General features: G+C 42.0%; 1 protein-coding gene across 7 annotated transcripts in view; it reads right to left on the bottom strand.

Annotated features, from left to right (window-relative positions):
- Positions 1–27,140, bottom strand: part of PALM2AKAP2 (PALM2 and AKAP2 fusion) — a 399,528-nt gene that overhangs the window by 239,009 nt on the left and 133,379 nt on the right. For all 7 annotated transcript variants that reach the window (XM_075825567.1, XM_075825570.1, XM_075825572.1 and 4 more), the window contains exon 4: positions 1,841–1,955. In XM_075825567.1, coding sequence (XP_075681682.1) covers positions 1,841–1,955 — 115 coding nt within the window. The remainder of the gene's footprint in view (positions 1–1,840; positions 1,956–27,140) is intronic.

Raw genomic sequence — 27,140 nt, 5'->3', positions numbered from 1 at the left:
AGTTGAACCAATAATACTGATACACATTTTTATTAAAAAACAAACTTTTTCACAGGTGTACATGGCCTTTAATTCCAAGGTCTATAATCAATCAGATACAGTACATATAGAAAATGGAGAGTGCAAATGCTACAATCAATGTAAGCCACATAAATATACTAGGACTGGAGTTAAAGGTGTTTACCCATCAGAGACATTTATGACATATCCACAGGATATGTCATAAATGTCAGATAGATGCTGGTCCCACCTCTGGGACCTGCACCTATCTCTAGAACGGGGCCCCCAATCACCGTTCTACTGCTCTGTGTAGTGGCTGAAGCATGTGATTTCTGACCATGAATTACGGAAACAGCATAAGTCTCTGAGCTATGCTGTTTCCGTAACTCCCATAGTAGTGAATGGTCGTTACGAAAGTAGCATGCGAGCTACGCGGTTTCTGTACCTACCATTCAGTTCTATGGGACTTACCGAAACAGCATAGCTCAGCGAGCTACGCGGTTTCCGTAATTCATGGTCGGAAATCACATGATTCAGCCACAACACAGAGAGGTAGAACAGGGTTTAGGGGGCTCGTTCTAGAGATAGGTGTGGGTCCCAGTGGTTGGGACCAGCATCTATCTGACATTTATGACATATCCTGTGAATATGTCATAAATGCCTCTGATGGGAAAAAAAGTGCAAAGTGCATACAATTAGCCAATCAAACTCCAGTCCTAGTATACTTATGTGGCTTACAATGATTGTAGCATTTGCACTTTCCATTTTCTATATGTACTGTATCTGATTGATTATAGATCTTGGGGTTAATCCTTCATCGTGGGTATGTTTACATTTTCATGTATTTTTATCTATTTACATGTAACAAAAAAGTTTTCAATGAATTTATAATTATTTTGCGAGTGTTGCTGTCATTTAGTACGAGGTATTTAATATTTAGACAGCACTTGTTTTCCTTTTTGGAGCTAGTACAAGCCCCTTTCTCGTAGGTGGTAGTATTTTATCAGTAATGATAACAATTATTTTATTTTTATTTTGGCGTAGTACTGAATATGTGTGATTTTCTAGTTCTATCATTTGCAGTCTAGGGCTCTGTTCACTTCTGTTCTTCTTCATCAAGATTACATTTTTATGGCCAGAAAGGCGTAGCATGCTGCAATATCAAGAAATCTGGTTGACCCTTAAGTCAATACAATCTGTTAGGATCCAATACAAAACGGATTATAAATAGATCATGGCTCCTGTAATAACTTAAGTTATGACACCAGTATGAGCAGAGGCTTAAAGAGGTATTCCCATCTTTATCATATCCTCTGAATGTGCAATAAATGCCTGGGTCCCACCTCAAGGTTTGGCTTGGCGCTTTTCGTAATGCCCATAGACTGCAATGGCCACTCTTCCATTGACTTCTATGTGGAAAGTGACTAGAGTGAATTGGCAAATTGTACCTCTGTTCTCCCAATCACTGAAGGTCCCTAAATGTGACCTGCACCTATGAGGCATTTATGGAATATCCTATGGATATGCTATAAATGTCTGAGATGGGAATTCCCTTCTCTTCATCCAAAACAAACCATATTTAGGGAATTGTGTGGAAAAATATAGTGATATAGTACTGTACTTCAACTCTATTTTTTACACTATTTAGTTTTTCCCATCCCAGTGAAATGTGTATCAGATGTATTCATTAATTTGTTCTTTGAGAGTAGAAAGCTTGCTTGATTAAAATGAAAAATTCTTGTACAAAAATATTTCATCAACGTTTATGGAGGCTACAGAACTCTTACTGACGACAAAAATGTTATTGTCACTGCACATTTAAATAGTATGTTACCTTTACCTTTTGCAAATCTACAAATGAAATTTCAGTCTCTTTAATTTTCTCTCTCAGTATTTGTTCTTTGGCGGATATTAATGATTCTTCACTTTCTAGTTGATCAATGTCCTGCTCTAATCTGTAAAACACAATTCAAATAATTTGTACATTGTTCAAATAATATCCCTATAAGAGATCTAGTGGTTTATAAAAAAGTCACAGAATAAATAAAATGGAAAGACAAAACAGTTTAAGTTGGCAAAGACAAGACTATTTACTATCGAAATACTTATTCGGCCTGCACGCTGAATGTAATTAATGAGTTAAGATAGACAACTGAAGAATAAAGTCTAGTTGAAGAAACTTTAACCATCTTTGATATGAAGATGACAACACCCATAGCTGAAAGTGAGCAAAACTTAAAAGAATCTTAAAGGGGTTGTCCAGGACATATACAAAAAAACAGGCTGCAGGAAGCGGATGTGATAAAATAACAAAATAAGTAATACCTGGCAAATTCCCTGTCATTCCAGAACCGCTACTCTGGTGGTATCTGCCTGTCTCTTTGCTATTACAGGAAGTGATGCCGTCCCGTTCCATCCTTATCACCACTTCAGCCAATCACTGGCCTCAGCAATGACGCACCATTCTTTCCAGCATCTCATCTGATGCCAGTAATTGGCAGCAGCGGTCACATGGATGGTAGGGGGAAACATCACTTCCTATGAAAGAAAACAGACCGGCGGAGACCACCGGAGAATCTGCGATGCAGCAACTGTGGGTATATGAGGTATTGCTTATGTTGTTATTTAAGCACATCCCCTTCCTGCAGCCTGCCTTTTAAATATCCCAGAAAACCCCTTTAAAAGTTGATGGTGAAGACAAAATTAGTAGCTGCTTTTGCTTATTAATTATTAACAACATATTTATCTAGGGTATGATATTTTTTCTGTCTCCGTATGGATGTGAGAGATGTAACTTAAAAAAGAGGGTAAGAAACAAATACTGGATTAATAGAAATTAAATAATTGTCCAATGTATTCTGACCAGCTCTTTCCATTCATTTCTATGGGAGTTACGAAAACAGGCGCCATTAATTTCTATGGGAGTTACGAAAACAGACGAGCAAGCGGGCTCAGCTATTTCCGTAACACCCATAGTAATTGATGGAGACAGCTGCGCACATGGCTATTCACTCCACATGCCGGCCACTTCACCAGATGAGATGGGAGTCGGGTGAGCCCCGTTCTGGAGATGGGTGCGGATCCCAGAGCTAGGACACAGCTCGGGTGTGTTCTTTGCCCTATTTCAAGAGAAAATTCCTGAGCAAGAACAACATTCTAATTTGTTGCAGGAAAAAGGTTAAACATTCCAGCAAGTTTATTTTTTTTAATCATAAGTTTGTACTGTAATATTCCTCAATGATTTTTATAAAGCAAATGAATCACATCAGCCATTGTTCCAAACCAGTAGGGTCATTGGTCAGCTTTTTTCCCTTTAGTCATTTTGTTTAGTTTTCCCTAAATGGTTTTTCCTTCAATGCAAGATAAGTTTGTTTCCCTTTAAACACGAAGATTGGCACATTAGTCAAAGCCTTGTAATGATAAGTGGGTGAAGGCGGTTTCCCAGAGGAAGCAATTAATGATGTCATTATAGATGATATATTTGTAATCTACACTGGGAGTCTCCATAAAGGGTGGACATTAAAACGGAAACTCAGAATGCTTGGATGGAAACCATTATGTAATAACAGGCCATTTGGTTTCCCTTCCATTTTAACCACCAGAATAAGAAAACAAGCCATGTTCAAATATCCCTACGACTTTCTTTATACACTGATGTGAAAAGCCGTGATGTCTTGCAGTCACGCTGAAACACCCATATCATTCATATCAAAACGTAGCTGTCCCTTAGTTAATCAATTAATCCTTTAGTCTACCAAGTTTACCCTTTCATTCTGTAGCGAACTCTTGCTTTAAGAAGAAAATGTTTTCATCATCAACTATAGTGGAGAAAAGTGAGTGAGAATTTTAATTATTTGGACAGCAGAACACATAAGGAACAGCGTAAAGTTACATAATGGGCATATCATAGATGTCCTAACATTATGGGCTCTGTATGGTGATGGATGTTCTTTAAAGGGATTCTCTGGGGCTTTCACACTGATGGCCTACCCTTAGGATAGGCCATCAATATTTTATCAGTGGAAGCCCCATCTACAATGGAGGGGTCATGGTGGTCCTGCAGCACTCAGCGGTAAAGTGGCTCATCTGCTGCGGTGCCTGGCAATGTCGCTTTTCCAAGCACTTGTTTATCTAATTAACCCTCTGTGCAAAATTAGCCAATTTATTGACTCCACGACCCGTACGATTACCAGCGTCTGGATCACAGCGTCAAGTAAGTCACACCACGCACCTGCACCATGCACACAAACACAAACATTAATAATATTTAGACATTTGACAATGTCCTAATCTGATCATTAGCATAAAATCCTCTCTAGCGATACCCATTACACGCTACAAACAGCAATAATGATTATTGCTAGGGAAGAATGTCTAATACATTTGTGATCAATAGAACATATTTCTGTCTGGCAGAAATGACTGTCGCAATAAACTATCAATTACAGCATGTTCCACAAAAAAAATAAAAAAAATAAATCTGTATTAGATAATGTATAATACTAAATGCGTCTTTACACAGACTGATTTCTGGTCATAACGAGCGCCGATAAGAGGTCAATCGGCGCTCGTTACAAGGTCTTTTAAATATGCCAATGTAAACTGTATGGGGACAATGTTTACACGGGGAAATGTGCTGCCGACAACGATGATTTTTAGGGCTGCATAAAATATTAAATTGGCAGACGAACGAGCATTTGCTCGTTTATTGGCTGTTCGCTGTTTGGGGTGTTTACTATATATTTTTATTAGATGACGAACAAATGCTGCGAGGCCTTTGCTTCAGCGTTTCTGAGAGCACAAAGTCTTATTGATGCAGGTTTGTGGTATTCTTAACTTTGCTTTTGTGTATATGCCTCTGCTTGGATGCAAGTTTTAGTTGAAAATGTAAGATTGTTTGCTTTTTTTTTCTTCTACTTGTCACAAAATGACATGAAGTGGTCATGCCTATAAACAGCACATTAGGACAATTGCAAATTTTCAGGTTGTTGGCTTTCAGGAAATATATAGGGTGTGGGGTGCACTCACCTTTTAAGGTGTGTACGCCTAGTTATTTATACAGTGTTACTTTCTTTAACATTTCCAGTTTAAAAACAGATAAGTGGCATTTTGACAATCTGCTAGGTGTCTACTTTAAAAATATATCTGGGTATGGGGGTTTAGTATAAATTTTTCATTTTATAATTCAGATTCTATTTGTACATGTCAAAAGAGTGAAAATTGTCTCTACTACCAGAGCTCCAAAATGTAAAGAAACCCCTGGAAGCAAAAAGGCATACACTAAAGGCCCCATGCACACGACCATAATTACGGACCCATTTATTTCTATTGGCCACGGACACCATTCAGTATTTTTACTGATGGGTGTCTGTGCTGAAAAAATTATAGAACCTTTCCTATTCTTGTCTGTAATTACGGCACGACTCTCCCGTAGGGCGCTTCTGTTAATATGGACGGCTATGGATGTACATCCATAAACCGTCCGTATTTACGAAAGTGTTGCTGTGCAACATGTAGGTGATATCATTTGCAGCCTCCCTCTGTTTTTTATGGATCCGTATATACGGGTCAAATATGGATGAATTACGGACCGTATTTGCGGATACCGTTCTGTATATATGTATAAATTACGGATGACTACGAATCCGTATTTATGGACAGTATTTACGGATAGATGAAAATACGGTCGTGTGCATGGGGCCTAAGCATGTGTTTACAACAGCATAACGTCCATAACTCATGTTTTTTTTTCTTCCTTTTTATCCAAGCATATTACACTAAAAGAAAACATTAATCAATCTAAGGCCTCATGCCCACTTAAGTTTTTTTCATCAGGGTGCTATCCGTTGTTTTAACTGATAGCACCCTGACACATTCATTTCAACGGGGCCATGCACACCTCCGTTATTTTAACTGATAGCACCCTGACACAGTCATTTCAATGGGGCCATGCACACTTCCGTTGTTTTAACGGAATCGTGCGGCAGTTCCGTCAAAAATAGGACAGGTCCCACTCCTGCCCGTTTTTGCCGGAACAATCTCGGCCTTTTCATTGAATTGCGGCCCGTGTTTCACGGAACCGTCATTTTGCGGCCGTACAACGGCCGAGGGAAGTGTGCATGCATAGGCTACATTCACACGACAGTGAAAAAAATGGCCATTAAAAACAGATCAACTGTCATTTTTTCATGGCCGATTTGCATCAGTGTGTCTCTAAATTTTCATCCATTTCCAGTTTTAATGGCCATTCGGCATCAGTTTTTCATGGTTGTTAAAAAAAAACTGATGAATTTCATTTACCAGGCTTTTTTTGTCCCAACCCCCTGAAAACACCCAAAGGAAGGTCACATGTTCACATAGACAATATTTACAGCCTCCCTGTAGATGCCATACAGCCCCCCCTGTAGAAGATGCCACACAGCCTCCATGTAGATGATACCACAAAGCCTCCCCTGTAGGTGATGCCACACAGCCTCCCTGTAGATGATCCCACACAGCCTCCCTATAGATGATGCCACACAGTCTCCACTGTAGTTGATGCCACACAGTCTCCACTGTAGTTGATGCCACACAGTCTCCACTGTAGATGATGCAACACAGCCTCCCCTGTAGGTGATGCCACACAGCCTCCCTGTAGATGATCCCACACAGCCTCCCTGTAGATGATGCCACACAGCCCTGATATAGATGACGCCACACAGTCTCCACTGTAGATTATGCCACAGCCTCACTGTAGGTGATGCCACACACCCTCACTGTAGATGATCCCACACAGCCTCCCTGTAGATGATGCCAGACAGCCCTGATATAGAGGACGCCACACAGCCTGCACTGTAGATGATGCCACACAGCCTCCCTATAGATGATGCCACACAGCCCTGATATAGATGACGCCACACAGCCTCCACTGTAGATGATGCCACAGCCTCCCTGTAGATGATGCCACACAGCCCTGATATAGATGACGCCACACAGCCTCCACTGTAGATTATGCCACACAGCCTCACTGTAGATGATGCCACACAGCCTCCCTGTAGATGATGCCACACAGACCTCCTGTAGAAGATGCCACACAGACCTCCTGTAGAAGATGCCACACAGCCCTCCTGTAGAAGATGCCACACAGCCCTACACACTCACCGATGCAGCTCCGTCTTCTTCAGGTGTGGTATCTAGTCTTCACGGGTTCTGCAAAGGCAACGCGATGACACACTCACCGATGCAGCACGGTTTTCTTCAGGTGTGGTCTCTAGTCTTCACGGATTCTGCGAAGGCGGCGCAATGACATCATCGCAACGCATTCACAGAACCAGTGAAGACTAGAGATCACACCTGAAGAAGACGGCGCTGCATCGGTGAGTGTGTAGGGAATTCAGCGTCATTGTGCCACCGATAGCCAGCAAGGGAACTAATAGTTCCCTTGCCTCTTGAATCCCAATGTCACAGGTCCGTTTTTAACAGTTGTTAGATGTATTGACGACCGTTAAAAACGGATCCATTGACTTCTATGGGGGCCGTCTGGTTGTGAAAAAAGGCAAAAATAGGACATGTCCTATTTTTTGACGACCAATATTCACGGGCCGTTAAAAAAACGGCAGTGTGAATACACCCATAGAACATCACTGTTCTGAAAACGGCCGTCACACGTCGTGTGAATGTAGCCTTAAAAATGTTTAAACGAGTTCCTACCCTACAAACTTTTTTGCTCTTCACCACAGTTTCTACCCAGTAGCGATGAAATCTGGAGCAACATCACATCATATATATGTGTAAGGTCTGCATTAGATCAATTACAACTTGGACATTTATCTTCACTACCCAGAACAATCCTATTGTCAAGTCTAGTGGCTATAAAGATCCGGCAGAAGGGTGCTAATAGCAGGAGTAGTCAAGTAACAGTCGAGCTCCGGTACACAGATAAGCGGTAACAGGATTATCTTTAGTGACTCCTGGGCCTTTTTCTACTTGATCTCGGTCTCCAGAGAGGGTTTCATTATGATAATTTTTTCCAAAAAGTTCACTTTATTTTTAATTTTCTCCGTTTTCTTACTTGCTTTTTTAATGGTTGAGACTTGCTTCATCAATACACTTTTAAGGTGTTCCACATCACTCTATTAATCACTTACACTTTTAATAAGTCTCCAAAAACGATTCAATTTCTAAAAAAACATAAAAGGGAAAAAAACAAGGAAAAAAACCCAAGAAACTTGTTCTTGACACTCCCCCCAACCCCACTGACCGACCACAAGCTGTGTCCTTATGGTTGTAATATTAACTCCTTCATTCCACTCCCCTCTGCTTTACAGAAATAAACATTCAAATCTCGTATTGTGTCCAGCCAATCAGAAACATCCTTTGCTGAATCAAAAAATGTTGTTTGCCCATGATAAATGATTCCCGTTTTTGCTGGAAACAAAGTTGCGTATTGGATCTCTGTTTTCCTCAGTCTCTTTTTAACCTCTTCAACAGTGGCCCCTTTTTTGAGTCTCCAATGTAAACTCAGGGGATACATTTATTTGTACCCAAACTGGCTAGATTTGTGCGTGCTTTAGCCAGTTTCAAAACCGTGTCTTCCATCAAAAACATCCCAAAAATTGGTCTGGGCCGACTCTCTTGCACCATAATTCTATGTGGTATTCTATGGGCTCTTTCGATATGAAAGAATACTTAGAACTTATCTCTTCCAAATGAGTCAGTCTTTAGTAAACAATGTTGTATTGTATTGTTCCATGACTAAAGGCCCTTTTACACTGGCCATCGGGGAAACTAGCGATAATTGCCCTGTGTTAACAGGGCAACGATCAGCCGATGAACGAAGAAAAGCGCGTTAATCAGCTGATTGTATCGTATTAAATACGGGAAATATTATCGTTGTCGGCAGCATTTCTCCCTGTGTAAAAAGGGAGATGCGCTGCCGACATGATAGAAATGTATGGGGACGAGCGATCGTTCCCATACTAGCTCCTTCTGAATGGAGCAAACGAGCGCCGATCAAAGAGATTACTCGTTGATCGGCGCTCATTTACAAGGCCCAGGTCTGGCTGTGTAAAAGTACCTTAACCCCTTCCCGCTCCTTGACTTAGAATTCCGTCATCGCAAGCACATCGTTCGCGCTCCATGACGGAATAGTACATCGCGGGAGGAACGGCCATTTCGGCCATCCTCTCGGCACATACAGGAGTTGTGACAACTGCTGTCTCGTACAGCAGTTGCCGCAGCACCTATAGCGGGGACGGATCGCGGTGTCCCCGCTGATTAACGCATTAGAAACTGCATTCAATAGCGATCGCGGCTTCTTAGGGGTTAACCCAGACGGCCCGCTACATGATAGTGGATGGCGATGGTTGCTATGGCCTCCGGCTTTGCCTTCTACGGAGGCCTAGTGGGTCCTGACAAAGTCAGGACCCACTATGCTTGCTGTCAGCGAGTAGCTGACAGCTGTAATACACTGCACTATGCATGTAAGGCAGTGTATTAGAATTGCGATCAGTCCCTCCTACCTTCAAAAATTGAAAAAAAGTTATAAAAAAAGAAAAGTTTAAAAGTATTAAAAGTAATAATCCCCCTTTTTCCTATATCAGTCCTTTATTATTAAAAAAAATAAAAAATAAATAAACTCTACATAATTTGTATCGCCGCGTCCGTAACGGCCTGAACTGAAAAACTATTTTGTTATTTATCCTGTGCGGTGAACGCCATAAAAGAAAATAAACCATACCAGAATCACAATTTTTTGGTCACTTCACCTCCTAAAATAATTGAATAAAAAGTGAAACTACAATTCGTTACGCAAAAAACAAGCCCTCACACCGCTTTTTGATGGAAAAATAAAAAAGTTATGGTTCTTAGAATATTGCAACACAATAAGTAAATGTGCAAACACCATAAGACATAAAAAAAAACTATAAACATATGGTATCGCCGTACTCATATCGCAACGCAGAATAAAGTGAATATATCATTTATAGTGCACGGTGAACGCTGTAAAACAAATAGAATAAAAAACAATAGTTACCATGCCTCTTAAAAAATAGAATAAAAACTGATCAAAAAGTTGCATGCACCCCATGAAAACTACAATGAATTCCTCAAGGGGTCTAGTTTCCAAAATGGGGTCACTTTTAAGTGGTTTCCCCTGTACTGGTACCTCAGAAGCTCTGCAAATGCGTCATTGCGCCCAGAAACCAATCCAGCAAAATCTACATGCCAAATAGCGCTCCTTCCCTTCTAAGCTCTGCCGTTTGTCCAACCAGCAGTTTATGACCACATATGGGGTATTGCCGTAATTGGGATAAATTGCTTTACAAATGTTGGGGTGCTTTTTCTCCTTTATTCCTTCTCAAAATTTTAAATTTTAATTTTAAATTTGTACCTTTTATCGGAAAAATTTGATTTTCAATTTGCCAGCCTAATTCCACAAAATGCAGCATAAACCTGTGGGGTCTGAATGCCCACTATACCCCTCAATAAGTTCCTTGAGGGGTGTAGTTTGCCAAATAAAGTAACTTTTGGGGGTTTCCACTGTTTTGGCACCACAAGACCTCTTCAAACCGGACATGGTGCCTAATAAAAAGGAGGCCTCAAAATCCTCTAGGTGATCCTTTGCTTCTGATGCCGATGCTTCAGTCCATCACCACACTAGGGCTACATGAGGGATATTTCTAAAAACGGAAGAATCTGGGCAATAAATATTGAGTTGCATTTCTCAGGTAAAACCTTCTGTGTTACAGAAAAAAATTGTATAAAAAGGATTTTCTGACAACAAAAAAACGAATTAGTAAATTTCACCTCTACTTTGCTTTAAATTCCTGTGAAACACCTAAAGGGTTAATAAACTTTCTAAATGCTGTTTTGAATAGTTTGTGGGGTCTAGTTTCTAAAATGGGATGTTTTATGGGGGTTTCTAATATATCCCCTCAAAGCCACTTCAGAACTGAACTCATACCTAAAACAAAGAGGCTTTTGAAATTTTATTCAAAATATGAGAAATGCTTATGTAACGTCCTAGAAAAATAAAGGAATGTTCAAAAAATGATGCCAACATAAAGTAGACATATGAACTGGTATGGGAAATGTAAACTGGTAACTATTTTGAGTGGTATAACCATATGTCTTACAAGCAGACAACAATGCAGATGAGCTGAAGGCCGCTATCAAAGCAACCTGGGCTTCCATAACACTTCAGCAGTACCACAGGCGGAACCAGCTCTTGGTCGCTCGATCATTGGTCCGTATCAAAGGGACTTTAGATATACAGTATACTGTATTTAGAAATGTAAAGAATCCCTTTAATAAAATTGTACAAATATACATTTATTATGCATAAGCACGCAACAAAACAAAAGATATTTACTGCAAGTCTTGTGAAATGTAAATTGACTATTACCATATTGTCATTCTATTACCACGTTGTTATTCTAATAAAGAAAATGCGCAAAGCTGCTCTGTCCTGTCATAAGTGCTGGGATGTGTCATTCCTGTGGGACAGATTCAAGGTTAGCCTAAGAGACTCTGGGAAAATCAGCCTAATCAGGAAGTTTCATGCATTGTGGGATGTGTTGGTTTTATAGTATCCACCCTCACTGGTTTCCTGTTATTGTTTAAGGTAATATCTATAGGTCTATATTGTCAGAATCTGGGCACTCAAGCTCTGGCCTTCTCATCTGTCACTTTGATTTCTGCCAAGCAACGAATTAGATTCATGAGGGAATCATTCTGTTATATTATAGTCTTTAAGAAACATGGACTTTGCTTTGCATTAAGTGATAAAAAAGCAAATACCAATGTTTTTCATATTTTTTTTCTCTCCTCTGTGTGTGTGTGTGTATATATATATTTGGGGCGACATGTATACGGTCTGTGTTATACGGATCAGACATCATGTTGTTCCCTGTGAGGGTTGAAGCGTCCCCATTGTTGGGACAATCACCTTTATTTGGACCAATCTAAACTCTGAGGGCGGAAGCAAAGTCTTTCAAAAAACGTATTTAACACTAAAGTGGGACTCACAGGGTTAATTTCTTAGTGGAGTGGGCATAGAAAGAGTGATGCTATTGCAATTGAGCATGATGGACTCCACTAGTCAGTGCGTGTCACGACTCTTTTGCAAGAAATGGTAGGAACGGTCATGCGGGAGACGATAGGGTTTACGCATGCGCACTAACTCTCGGAAGACGCCGAGAGAGTGGAACAGCATGGAGGAAGTGAGGGGATCCGCCAGATGGTGAGCCTAATTCTATTTCTTAAAAGTTTTAAATATCTTCAATTTTGTACACCTGCACTTTATCTATTGGCACTTAACACCCTTTGAGGTTTTATATACAGTATAGGCTAAATGCCTTCTTAATATTTGATGAAGTGTGATTATCATATCTTGTTCATTAGACTGAAGATTTTTTCACTTTTGTACTATGTACCTGAATTGACGAATTATAGTTTTTTTTATTCAAAATTGTTTTATTATGTACTTTTGGAAAACATGTATTTATATGTGCACTGTTCACTGAGATGTATTGCTTGAGAAAGGCCCCATAGAGTAGGGCTGAAACATCGCAAGTGGCAAAGTGATCAGATTTAGTGAAAAAATAGGGAGTGCTATTTTGGATTTTACTATATACATATATATAAATAAATAAATTATATATATATATAATGTATATAAGAGTCCTTCTCAATGAATTAGAATATCATCAAAAAGTTAATTTATTTCAGTAATTCAATTAAAAAATGTGTATACAACTAGTAGTACTATATGTAATGGAATCACTAGTTAAGCAAATCCCCCAGAGTGCAAGTCATGGAATTGCCCTGTAAGTGATTCCCCAAAGGCAGCTGGAAACGGTCAGGAATAAGCATGCAAATAATCCGCTACCTCAAGTCAGTCACTACCCTCATCAGCGGAGTCTAAGGCTACTCTATGGTCTTCACCAGAGCCCACCGCAAGGCAGGTTGGATTTGGCTGCATAGAACCCAGGGTGCATTAACAGAATACGAGGTGAAATGCAGGCAATACCAGAACGTAAAAACCAGACAGCCAGAGGGTAAAGAGCAACAGAGTTCACAACCAGGAGAGAGTGTAAGTCCAAATGAGTAAGCAAAAGGGTTGATCTAAAGACAGAGCCGAGGTCCAGTTTCAAGAATCCAAATAGTCAGATGATACAGGGTGTAACCAGGAGCTTGATCAGAAACCGCATACACAAAGAAATTTACAAGCAACAATGAAAGAACTGACCAGACTAAAATACTCCACCCTGGAATCTGATAGGATTAAAACAGAGATATGAAATTGGCTCTGCAAGTCAATCCAGAGCCGCCCAGAAGCTAGGCTAGTAGTTATGACAACCTTAAAGAAACGGACGTTTCCCAACACTAAATATATTACACTTGCATTTGTAGACAAAAGATAGGTATTTTTCACTACCCAAATGATCTTCTGGGTCCAGGTGCTGAAGCCCCTTGTTATCACTAAGTAAAGGCTGCCAAGAGCAACACACTTTCCCAGCAGTACATGGCACCCATTCAAATAAATAGGCGACTATGTGCGGCACCACTATGTCCATCAGCTCTCCACTCCATTCTCCAGCAGCTACTAAAAGGGAGTTCAGAGCATAGGACCACTTCTATGATGTCCATATGCCCTAATAGTCTAGTTGTAAAAATACATTTTGGGTACAAAGCACAAAGCCACAAAAACTGCAATGTGGGAACAAAGCCGAAGTGTCAATTAGAATATTGGCATTCTACAATACTAAATGAATTTTGCAAGTTATTTATGCTGTTAGGAGCCTCCATTGCAGAATCCATCAAAGATCGCAGACAAAAAAGCCCAGCATGCAGCGCTATTTTGGCTGGTAAAATGACAGAAACCTGACAGAACCCATTGTCAATGGGTTCCGTCTTGTGACGGATCCAGTACGTTCCTTATTTTCGTTTGGAAATAATGACCCAGATGTGAACAGATCCTTACACAGGCCACTCCTGGTTGTCCTGTTCTATGGCTCATTACCAGTCTCAAATACTACTGAATACTGAAATAAAAATCTTGTTACAGCTGTTCAGAACAAAACCGCATAAAATGTCTGGGGTGAGTTTCATTTAATTTGAAAAATAATGCTCACAATCACAAAAACTCTGTCTGTGAAACATTCCAAACTCCTTCACAGACAGCTGAAAGTTATTTTACTTTATGTGGTATATAGTATGTGCTACAAATATTTGTGGGGACACATTCCTCGTTTGGTTTCCAATGTATCTGTAAAGAGCATGAATGACATTACTGCGGGTGCTGGCGGTTAGTAAGATAGAGCAGGCATACTATAAAAGGACAACTCATTCTTGTTTGTTTCATGGAAAATTAGAACTAGATAGGGTTTTATGTGGGATTATCTTGGATGTCTCAGTTGTTTCTCATCATCTAAAATGAATGTAGCAAGGGTTATTCTACTTCTTCCTCTTCTAGTTTTGGGAACTTTGCCAAGTAAAAAAAAAAAGTACCCATATCTGTCTGTAGTTTTAAAAAGCTTTTTTAAAAAAGCCCACATTTCAAACAAATTGCTGGTTTCTGTCCACCCAGAGTTCATTTCTAGGCCCATGCTTAGGCCCAGGTGAGAGGTCACTTTGTCATGGCAGATGGGCTTACACTATTTGATCAAAATGTTCACTAAGAACCTCATATTTATAAACATAGTTAATATAGCAGTAATGCAATTTGAAATAACCCACATGCTTAATGTTTGCGTATATATTAGCGCTTGCAGAGTGCTGCTGTATCCTTGTGTTTGTTTGTCCTAAATACGCCCTCGTATATGTTTGCTTACATCTTAGCGCTTGCAGAGTGCTGCTGCTTTCTTTTTGTGAAATTATAGGTATGGGGAAAGAAGAAAGAGGGGGCAAGACTGTTATATGTTGGGTCGCCTTCAATTAGTGTAAAAATTGATACCGACAGTTTATTAGCCCCTTAATGACCGCCGATACGTGTTTTTACGGCGGTCATTAGTGGTCTTTATTCTAGAGCGCCGCCAAACTACGTCGCTGCTGTAGAATAAAGTAAACAGAGCAGGGAGCCGTGAAATCTCCCTGCTCTCTGCTGCCAGAGGCAGCTGAGGGCTGGGGGCGTCCCTGCTCTGCCGGGTGAGATCGATATTAGTATCGATCTCACCCGTTTAACCCTTCAGATGCGGTGCACAATAGCGAGCACCGCATCTGTTTTGGAGAGAGGGAGGGAGCTCCCTCTCATCTCACTGACACCCGGCGATAAAATCGCCGAGTGTCTGTGTCTTCTATGGCAGCCGGGGGTCTAATAAAGGCCCCCAGGTCTGCCTGGAGCGAATGCCTGCTAGATCATGACGCAGGCATGACCTAGCAGATGCCTGTCCGTTTTAAACGGACAGGCAGTAATACACTGCAATACAAAAGTATTGCAGTGTATTATAATAGCGATCGGAGGATAGTGAAGTCCCCTAGTGGGACTAGTAAAAAAGTAAAAAAAGTTGAAAAAAAAAAAAGTGAAAAAAAAAAAATGAAAAACCCAGCTTTTCCCCTTACAAAATGCTTTACTATTAAAAAAAACTACACTAAAGCAAAAAAGTTACACATATTTGGTATCGCCGCGTCCGTAACGACCCCCGACTATAAAGCTGTTACATTATTTAACCCGCACGGTGAACGTCGTAAAAAATTAAATAAAAAACAATGGAAAAATTGCTGTTTTCTGTTAATCCTGACTTTAAAAAAATGTGATAAAAAGTGATCAAAAAGTCGCATCTACTCTAAACTACCAATAAAAACTACAAGTCGTCCCGCAAAAAACAAGACCTTATACAGCTATGCTGACGCAAAAATAAAAAAGTTACAGCTCTTTGAATGTGACAATGTAAAAATGTAAAAAATGGCTTGGACATTAGGGCCCAGAATGCAAGCAGGGGGAAGGGGTTAGGGAAAGAGAATCCAATGCAATGTCCCCTTTCAATTGCACTGGCAAAATATCTTTATTATTCTTTTTTTTAAGTTTTTGTTTATTACTTGAATATTATTTTTTTTTATATACTATTTTTATTAATATTACTATATTGTGTAATTCAATTCCCAATGAGTTGAGACACCCTCCTGTGTAGAGGGCTGTGTCCGTATCAATGGGACTGAGGAGGGAGTGCTCTTAGAGCTGGAATAGTGTGTTTGCATTTTTGTTTTTATAATTCACCAAGCTCACATCAAGATCGCCTAAGTTGACCTTATTCCATGGGGTCATGTAGACGTATTAATAACAGCAGCTAGAGTATTACACTGCAGTTAAGTCTCACAACATCACTGTACCGGGACCGTCTCCAGGGTAAAAAGACCGAGACCGTAACCCAGACCTAGATGCGGCTGAGTAACTGTAGCTATATCCCTCAGTGTCGCTGGACCGAGATTTTCGGCAGCGAGACAAGGACTGTAACACAAACCTAATTGTGGTTGGGTATCTGCAGTGATATCTCAACGAGTCGCTGCACTGAGACTTTCTCCCCGGCAGCAAGTCTAAGAATGAAGCCACAAATGAGTCTGGAGTTGCTAGCAACTAGCGGCTAGTGTTTTCGACGTAGATGACTGTGACGTCATCAAACCTCGCCGTTCAGGCGGCGTGAGCGAGCAATGTCACTGCTGTTCCTCGCTCCCACTCACTGCAGCTAGGGACAATCATACAGGTAGGATTTGGTATTCTACACTTATTGCTCTCCCTCTATTATTCCTTTCCCTATTTACAGAGTCTGTATATTCCCGACGTAAGTTTCGCTGATCAAAATCAGCTTCTTCCGGAGATTTTGGAGTATGTTGTGCATTCATCCAGAAGAGCATTTGTGAGGTCAGACACTGATATTGGATGAGAGGGCCTGACTCACAATCTCTGTTCAAGTTCATCCCAAAGGATGGTGTTGAGGTCAGGGCCAGTCGAGTTCTTCCACACCAAACTCACCCAACCATGTCTTTATGAACCTTGCTTTGTGCACTGGGGTGCAGGCATGCTGAAACAGGAAAGGGTCTTTCACAAACTGTTCACACAAAGTTGGAAGTTCACAATTGTCCAAAATGTCTTGGTATGCTGAAGTATTAAGTTTTTCCTTTATTGGAACTAAGGGGCTTAGGCCAAACCCTGAAAAACAACCTCATAGCATTATTCCTCCTCCACCACTTAAAATTGGTACAATGCCATCTGGTAGGTAACATTCTCTAAAGCCAGACTTGTCCATCAGACTGCCAGATAGAGAAGCGTGATTCATCACTCCACAGAACACGTTTGCACTGCTCCAGAGTCTAGTGGCAGCGTGCTTTACTCCACTCCATCCGACACGTGGTATTGTGCGTGGTGATGTAAGGCTTGCATGCAGCTGCTCGGCCATGGAAACCCATGGCATGAAGTGCCTGGGGCACAGTTATTGTGCTGATATTAATGCCAGAGGAGGTTTAGAACTCTGGAGTTATTGAATCAGCACAGCGTTGGTGAATTGTATGAACTAGACGCCTCAGCACTCGATGGTACCGCTCTGTAACTTTACGAGTTGCTGAGGTTCCTAAACTCTTCCACTTTGCAATAATAACACTCACAGTAGATGGTGGAATATCTAGGAGGGAAGAAATTTCACGAACTGACTTGTTACAACTGTGTCATCCATGAATTCAGTCAGCTCTTTACACCTCATGCACACAACCGTGTGTGCCATCCGAGTACCGTCAGTGATCCGAGGAAAGATAGGACATGTTCTATCTTTCATCGGATCGGAGACTCGGACCATTTTTCACGGACTAAAGTGAATGGGTCCGTGAAGGCTATCGGGTGCCACTCGGATGCTGTCAAAAACGGCCCGAGTGGCACAACGGTTGTGTGCAAGAGACCTTAGAACAAGCCATTCTATCACAAATGTCTGTAAAGGCCGACTGCATGGCTAAGTGCTGGATTTTATACACCTGTGGCAATGGGACTGAATGAAACACCTGAATTCAAAGTTTAAGAGGTGTGTCCCAATACTTTTGTACATAAAGTGTATGTTGGCACTATATAAGCAATATAGCCAAATAAACTTTAAATATAATACAAAGGGTGGAGACTGGAAAAAGTTGAAGGCGTTTCCAGACTTACAAAAGAGAGAGGAAATTATTTTAACACAACCTTCTCATCTAGGGACATACATCAGTTGCGGATCATCATTAGGGTATGTGCACACACACTAATTACGTCGCTGCAGGACAACTGTCACGTACTGTAATCATGTTTTCAGTACGGGACAGTTGTCCTGCAGCGAGGCAGGGACTCCTAGCATCGTACATAAGTATGATGCTAGGAGCCTGGCTCCCTGCACTGTGTTCGGTCCGGGACTTGCGGCCGAAATACGTCCGTCAATTACGGACGTAATTAGTGTGTGTGCACATACCCTTAGGGCTGGCCGTGGCCCAAGGCTCCCAGGGGGCCCATGGCCGCCCGAACCGCACAGGCCCGGTGGCTGTCGCTAGCAACGGAGGGGGCCCCAGTGCTAGCGACAGCCACATTCACTTGTATCTGCGTCCTCAGGACGCAGATACAAATGAATACTATAGGCTGCAGGCCACATTAGGCCTGCAGCCTATAAGGCACTGCGAAGACTCCCTGCGCAGGCCGGCGTGATGACGACACTGCATTACGCTGGTCTGCATATGGGTCCCACCCGGAGGATGTGTAGCACCGGGCAAGGTAAATAAAATATTTTTTATTTTATTTGTTTTTTAGGAGGGGGGGCACGATGTAGCATTATATACAAGGGGGGAGTGGCGTGTAGAACTATATACACGGGGGGGCGCTGTGTAGCACTATATACAAGTGGGGGAAGTGCTGGGTAGCACTATATACAAGGGGGGGGGAAGCGCTGTGTAGCACTATATACAAGGGAGAAGTGCTGTGCAGCACTATATACAAAGAGGTGGAGCGCCGTGTAGCACTAAATACAAGGGGGGGAGCGCGTGTAGCACTATATACAAGGGGGGGGGGAAGAGCTGTGTATCACTATATACAAGGGGGAGGCGCCCTGTAGCACTATACAGAAGGGGGAGCACCGTGTAGCACTATATACAAAGGGGGGAGCGCCGTGTAGCACTATATACAAGGCGGGGGAGTGCTGTGTGGCACTATATACAAGGGGGAGAGCGTTGTGTAGCACTCTATATAAGGGGGGGAAGCACTGTGTAGCATTATATACAAGGGGGAGCGCTGTGTAGCACTATATACAAGGAGGAAGCTCTGTGTAGCACTATATACAAGGGGGGAGAGCTGTGTTGCACTATATACAAGGAGGGGGAAGTGCTGTGTAGCACTATATACAAGGGGGAAAACAATGTGTAGAACTATACACAAAGGGGAAGCGCTGTGTGGCACTATATACAAGGGGGGGAGCATTGTGTAGCAATATATACAAGGGGGAAACGCTGTGTAGCACTATATACAAGGGGGGAGCGCTGTGTAGCACTGTATACAAGGGGAGCGCTGTGTCGCACTATATACAAGGGGGAAGCGCTGTGTAGCACTATATACAGGGGAGGTAGTGTGTGGCACTATATACAAGGGGGGGAGCGCTGTGTGGCGCTATCTATAGGAGCGGCTTTGTGTGATGCTATCTATATGGGGGCTGTGTGTGGCGCTGTCTACAGGGGGATGAGTGTGATTCTATCTACAGGGGGTGTGTGGCGCAATATACAGGAGGTCTGTGTGGTGCTATCTATAGGGGGCTGTGTGTGATGCTATCTACAGCGGGTATGTGTGGCGCTATCTATGGGGGGGGTGTGATATCTACATGGGCCGTGTGCGTGGCGCTATCTACAGGGGGCACTGCGTATGTGGTGCTTTACTTTACAGTGTGTGACACAATTATATTCAGGGGCACAGTGTTTGGTACTATTTTATTCAGGGGCGCAGTGTATGGTGCCATTATATTTAGGGGAACAGTGTGTGGCACCATGATAATTTTAGCTTCGTTTATAGGTGTAAAAATGTTGGAAAAGTGAGGAGCCGAAGACATCAGAGTGGCAAATTCTGCAGAAATAGGTCATAGCCGGGAGAAGACGTCAAGAAGTCTGGACCGGAAGAAGAAAGAAAAGAGGAAAAAAAAACTACTAGAATCTTAGAAGTCGTCACCTGTGAGTCACTAGATTTATAGAGAATCTGTCACCTCTCCTGACATGTTTATTATAGGAAAACTTTGTATTCCACATAAAGTCTTTGTGTACGCAGGACTAATAGACAAATGGGTGTTACCATTCCTCTTGTCAGGAGGATGTGTCCATGCACAGTGTGATACTGTCAGCGATGGTGGGAGACTGTCAGTATGTAGGGATACATCCCTGTGACAAGGGTAATCATAACACCCATTTGTTCATGCTTGCACAAAAAGGTAGTGTTAACAATAGTTACATCGCGGCAGGGTGATGGTGGAGTAGGGTGGCCCAAGTTTGGCTAACAGCCCAGGGCCTATGGTCTACATAATCCGCCAATGCATACAATAAAGTGTAAGGCCTTGTTCACACATTGCAGATTTGCTGCAGATTGTTCATGCATTTTTTATGCCATAAAAATAATTGAATCCAGAAAAGCAGACCTATAAGGCCTTCCTTTATATATTTCTTCTGGTTTCTTTCATGGTTTCCTTTCCTCTTGGCTTAAAAAATACTTGCAAAATATGCAACAAATCTGCACTATGCAAACAAGGCCTAAGGCTGGACTCACATGGGACAAAAATGCTGCAGACTCTCCATGCAGAATTTAGTGCGGAAAATGTGCAGCGGATTACAGTCCCAGGCATGTGGATGAGAGTTGAACAAATCTCATCCACATGCAGCAGAACTTTTTCCGGACAGAAATCAGAAAGCGCTGCGGATTTTCAAATCTGCAGCATGCACATTCTGTTCTTGCTCACTCTGCATATGCTGCGGAAATGCTGTGGAAAATCTGCAACATTTCCGTCCCGAGTGATTCCAGTCTAAGGCCGGGTTCCCACAGAGCGGAAATTCCGGAGCATTTACAGCAGCAGCTAAGTAGATGAGATTTAGAAAAACTCATGCCCACACTGCTGAAAAAAAACGCAGCGTAAACATTAATAAATTGACCTGCGGTGCGAAATTTAAATCCGCAGCACGTCAATTTATGATGCGTTTCTATTGATTCTGTTACGGGTTTCCCCCATTGAATTCAATGGGGATGCAAAACCTGCAACAGAAAGCCATGTGTTGCGACTTTTGCGGCAGAATCGCAGCGATTCCGCCGCAAAAATCACAACTCAGGAAGAAAAAAAAAACATCATACTTACCCAGAAAGCTCTCCTTCTTCCTGCAGTCCGGCCTCCTGGGATGACATTTCATCCCATGTGACCGCTGCAGCTATTATTTTTTTTTTACATGTTTTACATGTTTTTTGCAGCCAGATGTTAGTATGTCTTTTTTAGGTTGCTTTTTTTCTTCATTTTTTTTCTTCTTTGCTTTAATGGAGTTTTTGTAAATAGCAGCAAAGGGTTATTTTGGCATTTTTTCATGCAGTTGGTGGCATTTTTCACCCAAAGAACTTCATAGGTTATTTATTTCCTCTCAATAAAACGCATGTGTCAATGTATATGGCAATTTGTTATGCTTTTGTTGTGGCATATTTTCAGAATATATCTATTGATCACATGATCCTTGAATTACATGATTTGCAACGTGAAAAATGCAACCTACGAAAAAACGCAGGTAGTAAATCACACTTTTTGGAAAAAAACTCCACGAAAATGCATTAAGAAACAAGGGCCACCCGCTGTGCAGGGAATTGCGGTGCAGCTCCATTTACATGAATTTGGCTGTACTGCAGGTCCCTGCACAGTTGGTGTGCACTTACTGGGATGGGCAAAACCTCTAACTTGTTAAAAGGGTCCCTGGACAATAAGCTAATCATAATGTGTCTGGGAACCCCAGCAATCAGCGGTTTTCTGTGGGGAAATCTGGCAGAAATCTGCAGCGCCACCTCAGGGGGAAATTGAGCATTACACAGTACCCATTCAAATCAAAGTTCTGTCTGTGTAATGCATATCAGGTCCTCCAGAGTGAGACACACACATTAAAACCGCTCTCCACTCTGGCCAAGAGATGAGGATCCTGAACATGGGACCCCCTCTATTAACTTAACTTTTTTTTTTTTTTAACTGGACAACACCTTTATTATTGTAATGCATTCAAGAATATGTTGTTATCTCTTTATAATTGATAAATAAAGTAGATCATTATTTCCATTAATAATTATACACCAATTAGTCATGACATTAAAACCACCTGACTAATAATGTGTAAGTCCTGCTGGCAAAACAGCTCTGCCCGGCGAGGCATGGACTCTACAAGACCTCTGAAGGTGTCCTGTGGTATCTGGCACCAAGACGTTAACAGCAGATCCTTTAAATCCTGTAAGTTGCGAGATGGGGCCTCCAAGGTTCAGACTTTTTTTTCCAGCACATCCCACAGATGCTCAAGTCAAGGCAGTGTGGCAGGGCGCATTATGCTACTGAAAAAGGCCACTGCATTAGTAGTGTACTGGCAGTAAAGGGGTATATTTGGTCTACAGCAATGTTTAGGAAGGGGGTACTTGTCAAAGTAACATCCACATGAATGCCAGGACCCTAAGCTTTTCAACAGAACATTGTCCAGAGCATAACCTTCCGGCTTGCCTTTTTCCCAGAACGAATCCTGGATTCCCTTTTTCAGGTATGTGACACACACGCACGTGGCTGTCCACATGATGGAAAAGAAAATGTGATTCATGAGGGAAGGCCACCTTGTTCCCTTGCTACGTGATCCAATTCTGAAGCCCACATGCCCACTGTGGACAGGGGTCACCATGGGCACTCTGAACGGTCTGCGCCTGTACAGCCCCATACGCAGCAAACTGAGGTGCACGGTTTGTTCTGACACCTTTCTATTATAGCAAGCAGTAACTTTCTCAGCAATTTGTGCTACAGTAGCTCTTCTGTGGGATTGGAACAGATGGGCAAGCCTTTGCTCCCCACACGCATCAATGAGTCTTAGGCACGCATGACCATGTTGCCGTTCACCGGTTGTCCTTCCTTGGACCACTGTTGGTAGTTACTAACCACTGCATCCCGGGAACACCCCACAAGACCTGCACTTTTGGAGATGCTCTGATCCAGTCCTCTATCATAATTTGGCACTTGTCAAAGTCGTTCGGATAATTACACTTGTCAATTTTTCCTGCTTCAAACACAACAACATCAAGAACTGACTGTTCACTTGCTGCCTAATATATCCCTCCCCTTGTCAGGTGCCATTGTAAGATAATCAATGTTATCCTCTTCACCTGCCAGTGGTTTTAATGTTACGGCTGAACGGTGTATATTTCAAAGGAAATGCAGATATGTTTAATATTGATTTTCAAAAATATTCTCAATAATTATGTAAATCACAATAGGGCTCTGTTAACAATGGCATTATGATTTCCATGACTATTATGATGTATTTTAACAAAAAAAAAATGTCTTCTATTTATGACATGAAGCAAACTATTCTGCCCATGAAGGGCAATGGAAATCTGATTGAACAGAACAAGTATAAGGCCAGAATCACACACACACACAGTTTTGATGCAGTTTATTTTTAAAAAATTTTGAGCCAAACACAGAAGTGGACAAAAAAAGTAAAGAGAGGTATAAGGGCTCGTCCACACATTGTAGAACTGATGCGTATTTTCCATCCGGAATTGCGGCCGTAAAAAACGCAGCAGAATACAGTAGCAGCATAGTGGATGAGATTTAACAAATCTCATCCACATGCCCCGTAAAGATTCAGAGCCGAAATTGACCTGCGGTGCGTATTCTTCGGACCGCAGCATGTCAATTCCTGCTGCGGAAAGAGGACTGAATTTCTGTGTTTTTCAGAGGAGATGTCTCCATCTCCCAAAATTGAGAAAACCGCCGCAAAATACACACCATTTTCTGCAGTAAAAACTGCAGGAAATTATGCGTTTTTTTTCTGCTGAGTAAAGTCTCCTACTTTCAACGGAACTGCTGCAGAAATTTTCTGCAGCAATTCCGTTGTGTGTGGACAAGCCCGTAGTCTTTTCTTTATACCTTTCCTTCCTATTGGATCCACTTCTGGCTTAAAAAACGGAGTCAAAAACGGTCCCAAAAACTGCATCAAAACTGTGTGTGTGAACCTGGCATAAACAGATCCTAAGAATAATATATAACAAGATACAACAATGAACAAACAGAATAACTAAAAAAGGTAGCAATGTGAAACGTTGGTGAACACACCGAGCAGGCATATTTTTAGCATTGCAGGACACCTTGTGGCCATAACTGGAATTTATTATTTTAAACAGCAGATTTGTAGTGGGTGTCGTAGATGCAAAATCTTCACTGTCACTAAGGCCCTGTTCACACAAAGTATTTTGACGAGTTTTTTGGCATGGAAACCGCTCCGCAAAACTTGTCAAAAACCGGCCGAAATGCCTCCCATTGATTTGAATGGGAGGCGGAGGTGGTTTTGTCCCGCGAGCGGTAAAACCGCCTCGCGAGCGAAAGAAGGGACATGCCCTATCTTCGCGCGGTTACGCCTCTGACCTCCCATTGACATCAATGGGAGACAGAGAAAGTGTATTTCGCTGAGTTTTTTGCCCGTAGCACTCATGGGCGCGAGCGAAAATCGCGGCAAACGGCGTGCAGGAAGGTCAAAATCTGCCTCAAAATAACAAACAGAATTTTGAGGCAGAATTTTCTTCCTGCAAAAAAATAAGTGTGAACACAGCCTTAAGTTTAAATTTAAAATATTAAGCAAAAATATTTAGCTCAGGCTGATACCATGCAATGCCCTTTCAGGTAAATATTTATTATGTTTAGTTAGGCCTCATGCGCACGACCGTAGTGTTTTTCTGGTCCGCAAATTCCCGAACCGTGGTCCGTATTTTCCGGATGAAATGTTATCCGTAGTGCATCTGTGTGTGATCCGCAAAATGCGTATCATATAAAAAGTGCAAGGAGAACAATGATGCTGACTTCCTGTCGTCACTTAGCAACAGTTCCGCAAATCCGCAAATTACGGATGTCACACGGTGGTGTATCCGTAGTTTCCACAGGCCCATTGACTTCTATGTGCAAGTCCGTAGCGAATTTACAGGCTGTAAGGCCTCATGCACACCACCGTAGCCATGTGCACGGCCGGGATTTTGGGGTCGGACAGCTACAAATCGCGGGCCGTGCACATGGCCGCATGCATTAATTTCTATGAGCCTGGACCGTAAAACACAGCCGTAATAAGACATGTCCGTTCTTTTTGCGGTCCAGGCTCCTGGGCCATGCACGGACCCTGGAAACCACGGTCGTGTGCATGGGCCCATTGAAATGAATTGCGGCCGCAAAAAACACGTTCGTGTGCATGGGGCCTAAGACATGCCCTGAGTTTCTGCAGCTCATACCAGTCCTTGTCAATGAATTAGAATATCATCAACAAACTCATATATTACAGTATATAGATTCATTACACACAGAGTGATCTATTTCCAGCATTTTTCTCTTTTAATGTTAATGTTTCTTGACAATCATTTCAAGGCTGCGGTTATCCCTGTTGCTTGTAGGGATGCACGATGCATCGAAACTTCGATACTGTTTCGATACTGTGCATCCCCAAACGGTTCAATACCGTTGTTTCATGTATTTCGGCACAGCTGAGTATAGTAACACATGAATGTATGAGAGCGGGGCTGCGGCTGTGTAATACGGCCATTGCCCCGCTCCTGAGTACTGACAAGTGCGCGCCGTCAGGATGATACGATGCGGCCAGCGCTGCACTAATGAGCGGCGGCAACGAAGACAGAACATGGCAGGTGCACTGCAAAACACCCCCATGTTCTGTCTTCAGTGCCTGCGCTCATTAGTGCAGCGCCGGCCGCATCACCTCATGCTGACCGTGCGCACACTTAATGTCAGGAGCGGGGCAATGGCTGTATTACACAGCCGCAGCCCCGCTCTATAACGGCGGAGATCAGAGAAACCTCTCATCTCCGCCGTTATTCCCCTGAATGCTGCGATCAAAGCTGACTGCAGCATTTAGGGGAAAAGGAGAAGGGGGGATGCCCCTGGATCGCATCACAGGGAATCCCTGTGACGCTATTGAGGAACATACCATATATGGCCAGACAGCCCAGGGTCTATTGAAGGACCCCAGGGCTGTCTTACCATATCTCCTCTTAGGGCACACTTAGGTATGTCCTAACAACTGCCTGTGTACTATACGTACACAGGCTAATGTACTGGCAAATATCTGATATATGCCAGTACATTAAAGTTTAAAAATAAAGTAATATTAAATTTTAAATAATACACATACACTTTTTTTTTTTTACAATAAACATTAAAATAAGTCTCAATACATAAAATATACACATATTCGGTATTGGCGCAGCCGTAATAACCTGCACAACAAATTTTTTGCGTCGTTTATGATGTGTACGCTGTAAAAAAAACAAAAAAAACAAACTTCTTTCACTTATTAATGTGAGGCACGAGGTGTGATGAATTTAACCTCCATGTGCCTCACATTAATAGTAATTAACCCCATCATGTACCTCACACATTAACCCATTATGACTGAGAAACAGAATAGGGTTAATTACTATTTATGTGAGGCACATGGAGGTTAAATTCATCATCACATCACGCGTTCACATCAGAAAATGGAACTTTATTTTTTTTATTACTGTTGGCAAAGTATAGTTTTGGTATCGAAATCGCAATACTACACAAAGTATCGGTATCGAAGTCCAAATTCTGGTATCGTGACAACCCTAGTTGCTTTTGCACCTTTTTCTACCACACTTTTTCCTTCCTCTCAACTTTCCATTAATATGCTTGGATACAGCACTCTGTGACCATCCAGCTTCTTTAGCACTGTCCTTTTGTGGCTTACACTCCTTGTGGAGGGTGTCAATGACTGTCTTCTGGGCAGCTGTCAAGTCAGCAGTCTTCTCCATGATTGTGTAGCCTACTGAACCAGACTGTTGGACCATTTAAAGGCTTAGAAAACCTTTGCAGGAGTTTTGTGTTGATTAGCTGATTAGAGTGTGACACCATAACTCTACAATCTTCAACTTTTACCCAATATTCAAATTTTCG

This window comes from Rhinoderma darwinii, chromosome 1, assembly GCF_050947455.1.
Source record: "Rhinoderma darwinii isolate aRhiDar2 chromosome 1, aRhiDar2.hap1, whole genome shotgun sequence".
In the NCBI taxonomy this organism is placed as follows: domain Eukaryota; kingdom Metazoa; phylum Chordata; class Amphibia; order Anura; family Rhinodermatidae; genus Rhinoderma; species Rhinoderma darwinii.
This window is presented reverse-complemented; position numbering and strand designations above follow the sequence as displayed.